The following is a 17773-nucleotide window of genomic DNA, read 5'->3' on the forward strand; positions in this document are numbered from 1 at the left end:
ACTGTCGTTTTAGTCCTTCTCACCTGTGTAGGCCCATGTGGTTCCCACTGCATGAGTCAAAAGAAAAGGACAGAGAAGGTAAAAAATACACATTCTCTCTTCTTTCTTTCCCTGAGGCAGTGTAGGAGAGAGGTACCCAGACCTCAGTCCAGGCTTCACAAGAGATCCTGCCCAGTATAACAGACAGCACTTGAGTAGCCTCAGCAATTTCTCCCGCGTGTTTCACCTGGTGCCCTGTTATTCCTTCCTAAATTCTTTTTTCAACATTTTTGTAGTCCTAGTCTGTGTTAGTTTCTCTTTATGCTCCAGGTTCCGTCCTGGCGTCTGTGCAGTTCTTTTGCTTAGAAACTGCCAACTTATTTCTGTCCATGGCAATTCTGGCACCATCCTGCAGTTTGGAGCTCAGCTCAGTCCCAAGGAGCCTCTCTTTGCATTTATTCTCCCTTACATTTCATGAGAAAATGGGGTCCTCCCTGGCAGCCTCTGGGAAGCACTGCCCAAGATTTCAGGGCTGGTCCCATTACTCTAATGGCTCTGCATGGACAGAGGAAGGAAGGGTGGTTAAGCACTAAGTGCTGTCTTTAGGGGAAGCTTTTCCATCACCCTTCTTGGGACTTCTCTTCACTCTCTTCTGCTAGCTCTGGCCTGAGGCCCCGGTTATGTGCAGGAGGTCCTGCAGTTGAGAGCTGGCTTGGCTGTAATCCTTCCCCAGCCAGGAGAGGTGGCCCTTCATGGAGCACTGCTGGCTCTGGTTTCATGTGACATGTGGTTTTCACAGGGAGCTGAGGAAAGGTATTTCCTTTGAGAATAAAGAACAAAGAACTTCTGCACAAAGGAGTTTCTAAAAGGCATAACATTAAGGAGAAAAGAGATCAGTGGGTGGCTTGACTATCCAGAAGAAAGTCTGAAGGAACAAAAAAGAATTCATGGATATTTCTGTTTCCTTGATGGCAGGTAAGAAGTGAGTCTTCATGTGCTAAAATTTGAGAAATACAGAATGGATCAATAGATGGACAAAAATACTGTGTAAGGCAGCAGTTAAAAGGTGGCACTTCCAGGCAAAGGGTGTGTGCAGAAGTTTCTTAAGGAGATCTGTTTACCTTATGTATGGCTGAGAATCCAAGTTAGTTGAGTAGAAAATGCTGCCTTGCATCATCCTTCACATTACCAGCAGAACGTCAGCTGAAAAGCAGCATTCATTCTTATCACATACCAATGTATATTTTTGCAGTGCTGGGGCACCTTCAAAAGCTGCAGGCTAGGAGCATGATCTCTTCCACCAGTAAATTGTTGGTCAGTATTGCCCATAAATTATTTCAGACCTCGAGGAAGGAGGGTAGTGTGATGTCTGTTCTGGTAATAGTCTGTCTTTATTCTTAAGTAACCAACATTGGGAAAACCTGCCTTGTTTGTTGTGAAGGGCCTCAAAACCTCTTGGAAAACAAAAAGGGAAAAGTGGACTTAAGAGCAGCTTGTCCTCTTGGCGTTGGCCCATTCCACTATGTGATGCTGCTGAAACTAAGTCTGGAAACAACATGCAGGCTTTGGAGTCTTGCTTTAATTCCTCTCTCTTGCCATTTCCAGCTGCTGCCATCCAAAGCACTGGTATGGAAACTCACACTTCTGATATTGGCCCCGTTAGCCTTTCAAATACTGCCTTGGGACCATGGTTTAAGGATTTTGTTCTTGCTCTTTGTTCTTAAATAGATTTCTGGTGTGTACATGATTTGTATGAAATGCAAAGTCTCAGCATACACTACGTGTTCCCTTGGGTGCCCTTCTTTTTAACTGGAGTTTATTATAATAAGGCAAAAAATGACATTTTACATTTTTCCTGTTAATCTGTATCATTCTCTGTTGGTGGCTCTGGGTGCTGATGGGGGAGATTTTTCTTGCTATGCATGAACTCTGATTCTGAATTCTCTGAGGAGAATTTGAAAGTAAGGGATTTAAGTTGTTGCCATTTCTGAGCAGTGGAATTTGAAGCCCTTTTGGACTATAAGTAGCAGAGTAGGTGTGCCAGAGTTCTGGATTTCTCTGCTCGGGGAATGTCTTGTATAATACTAAAGGGATTTGATGTGGCAGTGAACATGGAAGAAAACACCTCTCAGAAAATGAGAAGTGCTCGTGTAGTTTAACAAGTGGATCTCAGGCATGGGGAAAGTATTTAACATTTGCCATTGCCTGGAACAGGGCAATGTAGAAGAAGCCTCTGAAACCTTCTGTTTTCCTGTCCCCAAACACTTGAGATATTCAAGGCAGAAAAATGCTGGCCTTATGTATTTGAAGGTGTTGCCCAGGGTGTCTTATCTTGGCAATTCCTCCTTCTATTGTTAACAGTAGTGTTCATTTTGTGCCGAGAGGGTCCAGAATGAGTGCTGGACACTATTCTTAGCCATCTGTAATAACATTCTAGCACCACCATTCTTCCAAATTATCCCTAGGATCATGTAACTGCCAGAGTAAAATCCGCTCTGCAGCTTAACAGAGGGACTTTCTGTTTCCAGGACTGCCAGTCCCTCAATTTTATACATTTACACACTGCTCTCTGGAAGAATAAATAATACATGAACATATGCATTGGCTAAGTGAAATTTCCTTCTGATTATAGTGAGGCACTGTTTAATGGCAATTATAAAATATGTTTCTTTCATCTTTTGCTATTCCTGCTGTGTGTTGAAGAGTATGCCTTTATCTCTTTTGTTGTTGTTGTTGTTTTAAGTTGCCCTCTTGCTTTTATTTTTTAAACAAATTGATCATTTTTCATATGTTAGTGAGTTGCAGTTTTGAAATCTTCTGAACACGTTTCTGGCAGAATTACCTCATCTAAATCAGAAATAGTGCTACTGCATGAGTGCCCTTGAATGAGGTGGCTGCTACATCTATATTACAAGAATAGAATTTTTGAAAGGAAACTGATTGACATTTATCCCAAATGAAATGTTTACTCTCTGCTTAATACCTGGTGGGCAATTCAATACTCTGAATCTATATTAAACATGTTTAATATTAAAATGTTTAAGAAGCATTATTAAGGCTCAAAATAGGTACTCAAAAGTCAGAGCTGTATCTTGGTATGCATGTATTATGAAATAGTGTTGAATTGTATGGTGAAACACTGGGTTTTCCACTTATTAAATTCATAGAATAAGCCCCTTTCAATTACCCATTTTCAAAGGCTGATTTAGAGGGTAGGAGTATATATGACTCCTTCCCAAACCTGTAGGCTGGGGACTTGAATGCTGTTTCAGGAACCTGGATTTTACTCTCCTGTCTCCACTAAAGTCCCATTTCATTTCATATTGAACAGCAAGTCAGTGAAGACAAGCTGTTGGGAGGTGAACAGTCGTTACTCAGTCTCTAATTCGCAGAAACCTATCTTAAAACCTTATGGTCTGATAGTGAGAAGGATCAGTCTCATAGCTGTTGACTCAGTAGGATTTATGCTAGAATATGTACAGACTTGAGAAAAACTGGATCAAGATTTGGAGCACATAAAGTTAAAAGGAGGTGATTTTTTTACTTCATTGTAGAGTCTTGATCCCATTTGTAAACAGTAGATTACACAACTTTCTTAATAATTCAGATATTGTGTAAAAATTAATAAAGACATTTAAATCTTTCTTCAGATAATAGTATTAGTTACATTATTTGTTCCTAGCCCCATTTTTAGCTGAAGTACCACGCTTGACATCTTCTAATGTGCACTCCACATGCTTCCTCACTCCTTCTGAGGCAGAAATGTAATAGAAAAGATGTTTTAGCAAATTTCTGTCTAGGATCTGACTATAGGATATATCCAGCAGTGAATAGTATTGGTTGTTGCTGTGCCTCCTGCCCATAATGGTAATTGTATGTACCTGGTATTAGGTCTTCAGAAGAAGAATAGGGATATAGAGAAGATGCTGTAGTTCATGAGGCTGTTATTAGGAGAGCTGTCAGTTTTGGAGGCAGGGTCTGTGTTTAGCAGTCTGCATCTGCTCGAGTGCAGTGCTGTTCAAGGCCTGCTGTGTGCTTGGCTCCAAACTGCAGCCACTGCACTGAGCTTCTCTTGCCAGCACTGCCCATGAACCTTTCAATTCTCTGCTGTCAGGTATCACCCACATGTTCTGGATTTGCCCTGACACCATCTCTGACCACGGCTACTCATCTCAGTTGCAATATCCCATATCTTCTTTATAGTTAGAAATTATAAAGCAAATTGGGTGAAGCCTGATGCATTTTGGATTTCAATGGCAAAACTGGGTGTTTTATTACAGAAGTGGGTCAGTGAATCTTCCCCAAATGCTGACATTTTCTACACATGGCCCAGTGTTCGTTTTCATGCCATGAGTTCTGACAACAGGGTCTGTTCTGGGCTTTCCCAAACAGGACTAATATAAGAAGTTAAACTTTCTGTGTCGCATTTCAAGAGAGTACTGCAGTCAGCCCTGGGCTGTGGAGTGGCCCCAGGAGCTTAAGATCCAGTGGACCATGAAACCTTTCTCAGAAAGATGAGATGTGGCATTACATTTTATGTAACACACTGTGCTCCTAACTGGCTCTTTTATTGCATGTGTAGAATCACTGAATTGCTTGCAAGAGAGAATGGTGTATTGCTTTGGTGTTCAGGAGACAGCTTTTTTTGGTGGATTTCTCTTGTTTTTACCTAAAGCAGCTGCATTTTTGGAACTCACATATGAATAGGAACATGCTAGGGACTATGGGTTTCCAGTACAGTGAGAAAAGAGGGATGGGGTCAGAGAAGGCTGCCTGATGAAAATAACAGCAGACTCATCTTTCTGTGTGGCAGGAGTACATTTCCCACTCAGACACAGTGGATTGCTTTCTCATTGGGAAGGTGAGAACAGTTTGATGAGGGCTGAGAAGTCTGAGTTTGGGAGTCACTAAAGGACAACAGCTGCCACAGTCTAATCTGCATTATGATTAATCCATTTAACAATCAACTGTTTTAATAATTAGCTGTGTTACCAGATCAGTCCATTAAGGTCATTAAAACTCTCTTTGCTTTCATTTAACCCCTCAGGTTGCCACTTCTAGTAGGCTGAGTGTCCTTATAGCCTAATGTAGATTATGTTATGGTAACTGATGATCCAGGTCTGTTGTAGCCACTTGGCCTACTATTTGTGTCTTTAATGATTCAGCAGAGATATGCCTTTAGGTGCTGCTGTAAACAGTCCTCTAAATCTTAAAAATCAATGATAAATGAAAGAAACTTAATTATAATTTGTACTGACAGCGCTGTCTATTACTAAGGTTGCTCAGTATTTTCATTACGTGAGATTGGCTTGGTGGAGGGCAGGCATAGGAATTGTTCTGTGGTTTTTGTTCTCTTCAAAACTTTGTCAAACACTTATTGTATGCTGAGTTTTTCCCATTCTATGCATCTGAGTATGTTTAAATTGCTTAGGAAAATTTCATTAAAAACAGTTTGGCTGTATTGAAGAATGGGCTGATGAGAAAATGGAAAGGGAGACCAGAAAAATGTATATTCTTTTGCCTGTGTAAGATTGTTCTAAGTTACAATATTCTTTTCAATGTTGGGAAAAGATCTTCCATCTCTCTGTCTTGAAACAGGAAATTTGTTTGATGACCACGGCTCAAATCAAGAGGCAGAATTAGTTGATCTAAGAGTGTGGGGTAGAGAGGTACAGTAATGAGAAAAGGCTGAAATTGGAAAAAGAAGTCCAGGAAAAGAAGAATGAATTGAGAAGTTTGAGAGAAGTGAGTGAAGCCCAAGCTGAAAAAGCAGGACAGCAAGGAGAATAGGACCATCAGTGAAGGAAAAGCCCAGAACTGGGATGGGAAGCACATAGGAAGAGCTGGATAGAAAAGTTTAGGTGTGGGGCTAGCAAGTGGAATAGGAAATTCCCACAAAGCACCTCTGTTTCAAGAAGCTAGAGCAGCACCCAAGGTGTTTCCTTGTCATCCACCTTTGTTAGAGGAAGCAGGCTGGCACAGCATCCTGCTCCCCTGCAGCACTAGCAGGTTGTCATCTTGCCTTTGGCTAGTCAAAGGCTGAGGCCTGTCCGGAACCCAGGGCTCCAGGTCTGCAGATGAACCATATGGCTGCTGGCACAGCATCCCACGGTGGGAGGGATTTGTCTGCCTTCCTGGTGGTGGGACCTAGGAAACTCCTGTCCTTTCCTCAGAGTCTTTATACTCTCATTTTAACGCCAGGTGAAGTACTTGGGATTGAGTAGTGCTGAACTAAAGCTGCCTGTGCATCCTGTAACTTTTTTTCTGTGACTTAATTCCACTCTCTGCCAAAACATGCTTTGCTCAATGAGAGAGAGGAGTTCTGCTTATAGAATGCACTTTTTGTCTGGCTGACTGCAGAAAAAGAAAAAATGCAGTGTAAGAGTCAGGGAATTACTTGAGGAAAGTGGCTGTAGAAGCTACAGGAACATGATCTGATCCTCCAGGCTGTGAGTTTGTGTGATGTTGAACTAGTCATTTTAAGCTTTTCAGAGGCTGTTAGCCACTGTATGTAACTCATTGGATATGCCCAATCCTAGAGCCTGAAAGAAGAGTGGTAAGAATACTGCACGTTCTGTTCTGAAAAAGAAGTCTCAGAAAAGCATCTCAAATCAAGTACTGCTCAAATCAGCAGATACTTCTGAAATTATGCCATCTGTGCCTCAGCTCACTCACCATGTAATGGTAATAATGCTACTTCTAAAAGAAGATTGTGGGAGATTTTGGAAATAAATTAGCTTAATGTTTTCTGATGCAGTCAAGAAAAAAGAATTGGATGAGGGTGAAGGCTGGAGGAATATAAAGGAGCCGAAAGATTATACTATGAACTAGTGTCATGCACCTACCATGTAATGCAAATGTCTGCTGTAAACATGGAGTTCATCAACTGGAAACTACAAAGGAGAAGGAAAGATACAAAGGAAAAGAAAGATCTGGGAACGTTGCTGGGTCTTGTGATAATTATTAAAATAATGGTCTCTTACAATGTGATCTTAAAAGGTCTCAGTAGCTATCAGAGAAGCACTAATGCCTTTGAGCTTTTGGGAGAACTCATCTGGACACTTGTCTATACTTCCATTTTCACAGCAGAAAGATGAAAGCAAACTGGAGAAGGGGCCAGTGAGGCTGTTAGGTAGGTCAAAAGAATGGGTGGCCAGTTTTAAAAGGTAAAGAAGAATATATGGCCTTGCAAAATGAAGACTGAGGGATGAATAAGACAGCAGTTTTAAGTACACTTGAAGGATTAACAGCAAGGTGGAAGCCCGATGAAACGAGGTACAGGTCTTGGTAAAACAACCATTAGGTTTGAGATAAATGGTAATTAAGCTGAAGTTGAAAATCAAATAGTTTTCTAAGAGAATAGTGAGATTCTTGGGCAGCATCCCAAAGGACGGAAGACCCATTGTTGGGCTGGAGGTGAGGCTTGAGCCCTTTGACAAGGGTGTGAGCAGGGCCTGGGCTCAGACTCAGGACTCCATAGCCAGTTAAATGTGTTAGCTGTAGCAGATGCTGCTCGCACACTTGGACATCCTGCCTTCAGTGCGTGTGGGTGGTTGACCTTTTCCTTCTCTCAAGTGAAATCAAGTCATTAGGAATTATCTCTAAATATTCTGGCCCCATGCTTCAGAGCTTCAGCTGCTTTAATCTTAGTAAGCCTTGGGGAGCCAGATTACCAGCATATCTGCCCCCCAGAGTCCGGGAGCATATGAGGAGATCTCTTTCAGATGGCTGGTTTTTAACATGCAGCCAGAGAGGTCTGTTGAGTGCCTGAGCATGTGTTCAAAGAAGGAGATGTATGTGGCCTCTGTTAGCATTTCCAAGATGCAGAAAAGCCTCATGTCTGTTTGCTCCAGGATATCTGTTAGTCCTGGTTTATGCAGCATTTTGGAATTGAAAAACTCTGTTGTGTAAGGGCTGAAGGAAAAAATACATCGTTGGAGTGGAAGCATTGCCGTTTTCAGCCTTTGGATGGCCTCCACTTCATGTTTGTCACATGCAATTCATATCTGAAAGGAACGTGTGTCACTGCTGATGTGATGTGCCATGTCATAAAAGCTTTGGTGACATTTTCTGACCTCTTACAAACTAACGAAAGAGATTTGCAACTTGTAAATGCCATCTGCCATGGCAAAGCAGCTTCCCAGTTCCCTAATCACATATGCCTCTTGTGAAATGCTGCATCACCTTGAAAAAAACCAGCATATTAATGGAGGAAGCTTGTCGTTTCACTCATTCCCAAATTCTTTACATAATTCATCTATTATTTTTTTTTGCTTATTATGAACCCTGAGGGGTGGAAGTTGCAGCAAATCCATGATAGCTTTAGGAGTTCTGTTTCATTAGAGCTGTATTTACTTTGTGATTTTTTGGTACTCTGAACTGGAACCATTCTCCCTATGATCTTAATCTTTTGCAGATACTCATGGGGTTCACAGATGGAAGTGTGAAAAGTCTGGGCTGTCTCAGGAACATGTAACAGGACTTGGGGGGTGTGTAAAAACAGGGGAGTGTTCTTCACTAACCTGTGCTTGTTCCCGTGGTCCATTATGGGAACTGAGATGTGCTAATTATTTTTAATTGATTCAACTCATATCACACCGATAGCCTCAGATGTGGAATAAGGAGACCAAATATTGGGTTCAGTTTTTGCTGGGCTGACAGTTTATATAATGAACAGTTTGGAATCAGTAGGGACAGGTTTTTCAGCCTGGAAAAAAATTAGCAAAGTGTTTCATGCTTGTATAGGAGAGAAGAGCACTTTATCCACTTGTATTTTACTTTGCACAGTGCTGTTGTTGGCTGCTCTGGCTTTTGCATGTCAATAAGCCAAACTTTCTAAAGAGAGGATTTGTTGCAGGAAATGTGTCCATATTGCAGGCCACATACACAGCATGCATTAATTTCTGAGTAACAATGAGCAAAAGCTGCTTCAGATGGTGCCAGGGTACAAAACTGCATCTCTACAGACTGGTGAGAGGCAACAGATCTCCCTTCTGTCATAAACAGTGCTTTTTGTGTTTGCTGAGACGAGTGTGAGCATTGTCTAGCCCTCACCACCAGCGCTGAAGAAGTTAGGTCTGTTTTTATCGCTGTATTACAGGCAGGGAAGGAGTTCTGCTGAAAAATGAAGTGACAACACTAGCAAATCTGTGTAAGCAGCAAACCAAGATACCAGAAGCCCTGGCTTGCCAGCCTGTGTCATTACATCATGCCCCTGTGCCCTGGGCAAACCCTGTTCTTTTGACTGTTTGTCCATAGCCTTGGTGACCTAGCAGACTTCAATACTGATTCTAATTGTGATTTTTATACATAAGATTATTATTTCTGTGGCAGGACCTATCACCTATCCTCCGGCTTCTTATTGCTGAAAAGATCTTGTAATTTCTTCATTGGGGTATTGAGGGGTGAGGCTAGATGTGCGTGGGTGTCACAGAATGGATAAATAAAAAATATCACCCAGGGGCAAGAGAAATCAAGAAGCCTGTGAGCATCACTCTGGATGTCATGTTCTGAGGTGGCAGGGGTGTGTTCTCAGTCCAGCTCTTGCAAGACAAAGCCATCACAGTGTTCTGCTCGCTCCTAGCAGAGCAGATGGAAAGGTCCCACTGTGCACGTACCACCCCAAGGGTCCTGCTCACAGATGGAGTGATGAAACCCAAAAGCTGCTGTGCAGGAGTTCAGTGGGTTTTTTGTAGCTACTTTGCCATGTAGCCATTTCAGTCTGACCTGTTTTTATAGATCCTAATGAGGTCTGGAAAACAAACTTATTTTTAACTGCTATTCACATGATTCTTATCTTACCATTTGTAATTTTAAGAAGCTAATATGGGAGTTGGGTGGGATAGGTTTTTGCATTGGCTGCTCTGCAGTAATGACTTTTTTGCCTGGTTTGGCCCTGAAACAGAAGGAGAAGCCATCTCTTTTTTGCAGTAGCTACAAAGTGACAATGGTTAGATTAGCAGTTACAGCAGGCTGGTTGGTGCAGTGTAAAACTGCACCGTTTTATTGTGAAATCAGCCTATTGGTGTGGCCTGGAGATAGCGGTGCAGGCACCTGAAACAGAAGATATTTGAACTCCTTAGAGGATGCTGTGTAGCTTTTTATCACAGCCCAGTCATAGCTGACATTTAAAATGTGCAGCAAGGAGGGAGGGAGATTAGGAGATGTCTCAGTAGAGGTATTGCAGCCCATCTGGGCTTTTCAGAGCGAGAAACTGTACCCAGCTGGGTATCCCTGGCTGGTATCAAAATACTTCCTTTGTTGTCTGGTTGAATAATAACCAGGTACACCGTGTGTGGGAAGGGATTTTCAGGGCAGAAAAACTCCTTAGCATCCAGCTAAGGGAACAGCAAGGCACTGCTGTTGGGAAGGATGCATGAGGAGCCGGGCCTGCTGCTTTCCTTCCAACACTGAGCAGCTTCTCTCGTTTTAGGAACTTTCCGCTGTACGTTCTGTGAGACTGAAGTGGAAGAAGATGAGTCGGCCATGCCCAAAAAGGATGCAAGGACACTGGTTGCAAGATTCAACGAGCAGATTGAGCCCATCTACGCGCTGCTTCGTGAGACGGAAGACGTTAACTTAGCCTATGAAATCCTGGAGCCAGAACCCACAGAGATTCCTGCCCTGAAGCAGAGGTGGGAGCACGCCTGGTCTTTCCTCACTGCACTGCTTCCTTGTAGAGTGTTCCTCTGCTCTGCTCTGCTCTGTGGGGCTTTCCCAAACCTTGTGCAGGACTCACTTGTACAGCACCAACTATGCAAACTGACAGATTGCCCCAGGGATGTGTGGTTTACAAGGAGGCAGAGGGCTGCAACCATTTTTTACTACTGGTCAGCCCTCTGCATGTATGTTTCTATGAGGTGGGATGCTTGAATTGCCTGCTGTTTGACATGCTGCAGCTGGTATGCCCACCAAGCCCTTGGCCCAATAGTTAAAAAATGCAGCTGCTTGATAAAGCTCTGAAGGTGCCACCTATGCTGTCTTCTATCTCTCAAATACTTATCTGTCATCTGTTCCTTTTGCTTCTACCCAGCTTTTGAAATGAAGCTATCTGCAATCCACACCTTGTATTTCAAATCCTCATATTACAGCATTCTAGTTTGAAGACATTACTTGTAATAAGCAGTTTTTTTCTTCTGATTTTGTCCAACTTGTTACACACCTCTTCTTTTCAGGAGAAGACCATGTTGGAATCAAAAACCCCTTAAAATGTTCATACCCATGGGAAATGACACTTTCAGAACATTCCTAGCTTTACAAAAACAGATGATGTTTAAATAATGCAAAAAGATGTGGGGAGCTGTCAGTTTTGTCAGCTGTGGTGAAATGTGATGCACTTCTCTGTATTTAAAAAAAAATTAATTATACACTCAGGGGAAAAGAACTCTACCATGAGGGGAAGCATTCCCACAGTGCCTTGGGGTGCTTAGCTTTAGTTAATAGGAGAGCAAGCAAGATACTCTTTTTTTTCTCTCAGGCTAACCTTGAGAAAGAATGTTCCTCATATATTCATGCTAGACAGCTTCTAATTAATATAATAAAAATTCTTTGTCTATTCATAGTCTTTTTCTAGCCAAGAAGGTAGCTATTTTTCCTCATCATTCTGATAGAAAAACAGGAGCAATATAAAGAGCAGAAAAGATTTTTCCAAGGTCAGTCAACGTGTCTTTGGTGATATGGGGAATTCTTTGAAGCCTTTATACCCAAGTTGAATCACTAGACTTTGCTTTAAAATCCCTTTTCAGTAGTTTAAGTAGTAGAACTGGGATAACCCTACCAAAAAGAGAGTAATTTTTTAGTCTTCCCTTTTTCTGTACAGGAAATTATCACAGCAGAGGCCTGGTGCAGTCCCATGATTAAATAGCAGCGCCCACTTACTTGACTCTTAAATACTTTAAAAACATTGTAAATGATTAATTACTTTGTGCAAGGAATGACAAAATAAATAGGCGGCTTTTTAAATGCTTACTTGAACACAACTTGCTTCAGCACATACAGCGATTTAATTATTTATTAACTCTTATTAATTCAAAGCAGTTAATTCCATGAAAGCACTGCTGTGAGATTTTTTTAAAGTGCCAAACTCTGGGTTATTTATCCTCTCTGTTTTTATGGAGTCTTGAATGTCTGAAATCATTGACTAAACTGACATGTGGTGATTCTGAAACAAACCAAAAGGTCACAAAATGCCTGCATCTTCTCTTGGCAGTAACTTGGGCAACTCCATGTGTTTTCAGGAGAGTTACAGCTCTGAGTGGTCCCACTGGCACTGCATAACTGTCATTCACCTGCCCGGGGAAACTGGGTCAATCTTCATTTATGTTTTCCAAAGAGGCTGTTAATTTTCTTAATCGTGGGAGAGCATGAATTAGCCCCACAGGTTTCAAAATAAACCTGTTTAACTTAAGCCCTTCTCTGTAGTTTTTGAAAAACTATGGATTTTAATAACCCTTCTATTTCCTTGTGTCAAAATAGCATGATTTCAATTAACAAAAAATCTTCACAGAATTAATTTTCTGTGGTCATGCTGTCAAGAACCATGGGTTGTCTGTTGTGAAGTTGAAGCTCTTAAGAGCAGCACAATGAAAATGTGTTTTGTTTTATCTCAAATGTGGCAATAAAAAGAGAGTTATCCCTATTATCCAAGACCTTTCTTAATAGTCTGGGCAGGATTGAGATGAAAATTTCAAGTTGTTTGCCCACTGCACAGTGTGGTTTCTGTGGGCCATACCTCAGCTGTGTCGAGGGCTACTTATGTTGCCTTTAAAGGCAGCTAAAAAATTCATTAAGGGATTTCCATCGAGGTGAATAAAACAGACTAAATGTAGCCACATCTAGGCCACTGAGCTGCCACAGTTCCTGCCTGCAGGGTGGCCATGTGAAGTCTAGAGCAAGCTGGGGAAAAAATAGTTTGTGGATCTAAGAGAAAAAAAAAAGAGATTCAAGAGACCTCTTCATCTGCTCTGTGCTGCCTGTAAGGCAGCTCCCACACCTGGCCTTTTGTTGGTGCCTGGTCCATGGTGTTTAATCCTGTACTTTAGAATAGGTAGCTCAACAGTAAGTTCTCTTCTTGCAGAATAAAGTGATCCCCCGCTCAGGTAGTCTTGGGGTGGTGCTCTCACGGACCAGCAGTGTCACTGAAGATAGAGAGACATCAGTTGAGGCACACTTGCAAAGCTCACTGGGGTCCAAAATCAGACAGAAAGTGTCTAGCTCAGTGTAGGACATTGCAGTAGATCACACGAAGTAATTAGTACTGTAGGTGTCTCTTAGAAGTGTTACTTTCATTTTTTAAAATGCTTCTGACGTCATGGAATAAGTGTTTTGCTGCTAAATGGTTCTGTGTAGGAAAAAAGTCAATTTCAGGCACACTCACAGAGGCTTCTATGCAAAAGTATTATTAGGTAGTTCCTGGCACTGCTGAGGGTTTAGTGTCACACTGTAGTCATGGGGAGGGAGAGCTTGGGGGAGAGCTGCATTGTGCATCCTGTGAGGAAAGTGGATTACATAAAATCGTCAGGGAAACGCTAGTTAGAGATTTCTATTGTGTGGGAAGCAGAGTGGTGCTTTTCACAGAACACACGCCTGTCTTGGAGAGCTGAAAGGTACCAACACTTGAAATAACACGCTGGGGAGAAGGTCTCTGTGTGGTTCCTTAGGTTACATAAGCAATACATGCGCATGAGCCTTCTGCCCCAAAATTCAAGGCTGCTGTGAAGCTCTCCTAGCAGAGCTGGCTCTGCAGGATTGCTAAGGACCTGAGACATGCTAACACAGGTGCTGTGAAGTATTTTGTTAACAGATCCCAGCCATTCCACTACTGAGAGCTTGTGAGTAGCTCTTGATCAACACTGTGGCTGAACACACCAATATTTTTTATTAGGAGAAGAGCAATGTTCTTCCCCTAATAAATTCCACCTGTGTAATTTCCCCTCACTGTTTGCCCCTAAAAATCCAGCAGAATTAGCTCATCAAACAGTGGTAATGTCCTTACTGAACTAAAAAAGCCCTTATATTTAAGTCAGGTCTTCTCCAAGTGCAACTTTATTTTGAGCTACTTGCTTAGAGAAAAGGTCATTGCAGTAGACAGCAGCAACTGAACCGTGCTCACTGATGACAACTGTCAGCTCAGCTGGCATCCTGGAGTATCCCTGATGGATTTAATCTGGACAAGAGAAGGAGTCAAGGCAGGGCTGCTCCTCATGAAAAGCTGTAGTTACCCCTGGTAATTGGATGACTGAAATTATATGGCTGAGGGTGGGTATGATCTGCAGAGGATTTGTTGCTCTGAAAAGATGAAATCTCATTCTGAAGTAGAGGAACAGTCACGTTTGGCTTTCCCCATTCTGCATCTGTAGCAGCACAGGCCAGGGTGTATTTTAGGCTTGTTGCCATCATCAGTGTGCAGAAAATATTTCACCTGATATCCTGTTTGGATCAGATCCAAGCAGGAATTTATTTTCCATCAGTCTCCTGAGCTAGAAGGGGCCCTACAGGGAAATGTGCAGACAGCAAAGGAGGGCTGGGCTTTGACTGCCATATCCTTCACATGGGTCAGCACCTTCATTTCTCCCCTTTTTCCACAGTGAAGACAGTTCTTCTGTCTCCTCCTGTACTCCATTGGAACACAAAGCCTTTTGTCCAGCCCTAGTCCTCTGGTTTGAAGGTGCTTTCTCTTCTTTCTTCTCTGCCTGGGCTCCCCAGTTCTCCCAAGGCTCTGTCTTTGGATAGTACAGATCTCCTGTGTAACACAGCAGAGGTGACTTCTCAAGTGCATTGTCACTCACAATTCAAGCAAAGGTTTGAATGTATTTTTCATGGTGAGTTAACTCCTTAGGGAGTCCTGTGGTTAATAACAGTTCACACAGCTCTGAGCATGCTGAGTCCCTGGGCCTACTATCTACCTTGGTTAAACTTCACTGCTTTTGTCATGCAGTATTTGGCTGCTGTGTGAAGGCCAAAAAGAGGTTTTTCCAAATACCAGACTACTGTTTGACTGTGTTTTGCTGCTGTGGCTTTTGTTTCAGGGAATTCTGGGGTATTATCCTTGTTTTAACCTAAGTGCATTTGCATCTCTAGTGCTGCCTCTTCTTTTCAGTGTCTGTGGTGGATGTTGCCGTGGCCCTATGTAGGGTTTCCCACTAGAGATCCACAAGTTTCCCAAACCAGCAAGCTGCCCCAGAAATTCCTGGCAGCACATGTTAGAGCTGAGAATGAAAGTTCGCAGTGCAGATCAAGAGAGATAACTAATCATCATTGAAGTATTTTTGTCTAAGGAGGGGCTTGTTCTGAGAGCTCTGTTTTTCTCTCTTTAACTTTCGTGTAGCAAGGAGCGTGCGGCTGGTGCTGGTTCAGGGGCAGCAGCTGGCCTTGCAGGGGGACACCATCGGGAAGCATGGACTACCAAGGGCCCATCATACGAGGACTTGTATACCCAGAATGTCGTCATCAGCATGGAGGACCAGGAGGATCTGAACCGGTCTGCAAGCGAAGGAAAGCCAGCCAGAGAGAGACCCATTTGGCTGCGGGAGAGCACGGTGCAGGGGGCTTATGACCCTGATGAAATCAAAGATGGTAAGAAATTCACAGAGCAGAAGTACTGCTGGGCTTATACAAGGCCTTTACAGTGCTGTCAAAACCATCTTCTGGTGTTTGTGTACAGCTGCTGTTCCCAACACTGGAGTGCCTGCTCCCCTCTGCTGTGCAAAGCACCTGTGTGTAGGCAGATGTAAAAATTCCTTAGATCCAGGATTGAAATCTAGGTCAGTAAAGCTGAGCTGTCCATGAAATTTTGTGGGGGCTTCTAAAATGTTAATTAACTGTTATGTCTTCCACCTTGAGAGCTTATTGCTTCTAGATGAAGGTCTTTCAGTTTCATCTAGAAAGCCGTCTCCCTAATAGGTCACTGCTAAAAAATAACATTTATTAATGTTCAGTGACCCTGAAGTGTACTACTAAATCTACCAGCAGTGTTTATATGCTCCCAGCCTTCTTGATAATTGTTTCTCAAAACTTGTTATGTATGAAGAATACTCGGAAATACAGCTTCTGGAAGTACAGTAGGAAGGTCTGTCACCATGACAGGTGAGTCTTTATTCCCTTCTGTTTGTTTCTCATTATCTCTGCTTTTATTTTCCTTCATCTTAGGGTCATGTTATCCACAGACAAATGGTCAAAATCTTATGAACATTAGTGGAAACATTCTGCTTTGGTATGTGTGCTGTTCAAGATTCCATGCCAAAATTAGAAATGGAGACCTTTTATGATTTTTACAAGAGTGATGCAATAGAGTAATTTTAGGATTATGGACTGATACTGTTGATGCCCTAGGAAGAAAATAAGGCAAAAGGGAGTCATATGGGTGAGTATGTGACCCTGGAACTCGTGCCATGTTCAGGAGAGGAGTGGAATACAGAAGTGAAGAAAATAGATGTGATGTAATGGTCACGAGATACCTAAAGAACTTGTTCACATGTAATGCCTTTCAAGTGTATTATGGATCCCAAAACATTTTTCAAATAGATTAAACAAAGTGAGATGATTGAACAACCCGCGCCTGCAGTCTGTAGCAGATGTTGTTACTCACCAGCCATGGTGAGTTCTCACCCCATTTTTCTGCTAGACATTCAATTCACCTGTAGTTTTAAATCAACTCCTTGAGACAGCTTTTGATGTACACAGCATAAATGTTTCTCAAGAAGTCACTGAGGGACATGGAGATGGAATATCTCCTTACAGGACGGTGGCATCACTGCTTAACCTCCTCAGCTACTGGAGATCAAAGAGGGAGCTTGTGAAAATAGCCTGAAATTGCTTCTGCAACACATAAACAGGAAGGACAGAAACTTGGGACCATTGACAGAAAAGATTCACTGCTTGGATCTGGCAGAAACAGTTCTTGCAAGCAAGAGACAGCCCCTCTGAGCCACAAAGTCAGCCTTTGTGGAGCTAGCTCTGGTTGTTGTCGTTTCACAGCTCTCAGTGTGATGAACTGTGATGTTATTTCACAGAGATGCTCTCCTACAGCCTCTTCTGCTCCACAGTCACAAGCAGTGAGCTGAGCACACGACTGCCAACATGATGCCTTTATTCTTCCTTTCTTTCAGGAATTTGGCAGTGCTCTAGTATTAGTAGTTGTAGCCATCACCCATTACTACAACTTTATTTACAATAAAAACAGAATTCTGGTGAAATTAGGTATGGTTCTTTGGGCCTTTGTTTTACCATAGGAAAGGAGTGACCACAAACTGCCCTGGAACTTATTTCCTTCACATTATTTTTTCATCTCAGATTGGAAAATGTAACCAGCACATTTCTAACTGGGGAGGGAAAAGACTTGGGAGCTGCCTGCCTGGATGTGGTGCTGAAACCATGAGGGTCTGTGTCTTGGAGGAGTGGGCAAGTGACTGCCTGTATGAAGGCAGAATGCCAGCACCTCAGCTCCAGCAGTTGTTCATAGGCAGCATCTTTTGGTGTAAGACAGAAAGTTTGCCACAGGGAGCCTGTTTTTTTTTTTTTTGTTTTATGGTGTTTTTTAGATTTGGTTTGTTTCTTCTTTTCCAATACTCTTTGTAGTTCTTTTGGTGCTAGGTGGACTCAGCCCTCTCACCAAAGGTAGGATTAGGAGAGATTTTCTGTGGGATGCTACTTTTTGAGCAGAATTTTACCTTTAGAGTCCGTGAACTGCAGACATTCTGCCTACCAGAGCCATACTGAGCCCTCCCAGCTGTTGTTCAGCCAAGTTTTCTGAAAGAGGAGCGCAGGCAGGCGTGTCAGCTGGGACACTGCAGTCCTC

At 42.5% G+C, this 17773-nt stretch overlaps 1 protein-coding gene across 2 annotated transcripts in view; it reads left to right on the plus strand.

Moving 5' to 3' along the window:
* Positions 1–17773, plus strand: part of GTF2E1 (general transcription factor IIE subunit 1) — a 48620-nt gene that overhangs the window by 28399 nt on the left and 2448 nt on the right. For both annotated transcript variants that reach the window (XM_009102595.4, XM_018908159.3), the window contains exons 3-4: positions 10412–10613; positions 15305–15552. In XM_009102595.4, coding sequence (XP_009100843.1) covers positions 10412–10613; positions 15305–15552 — 450 coding nt within the window. The remainder of the gene's footprint in view (positions 1–10411; positions 10614–15304; positions 15553–17773) is intronic.

This window comes from Serinus canaria, chromosome 1 (assembly GCF_022539315.1).
Source record: "Serinus canaria isolate serCan28SL12 chromosome 1, serCan2020, whole genome shotgun sequence".
NCBI lineage: Eukaryota > Metazoa > Chordata > Aves > Passeriformes > Fringillidae > Serinus > Serinus canaria.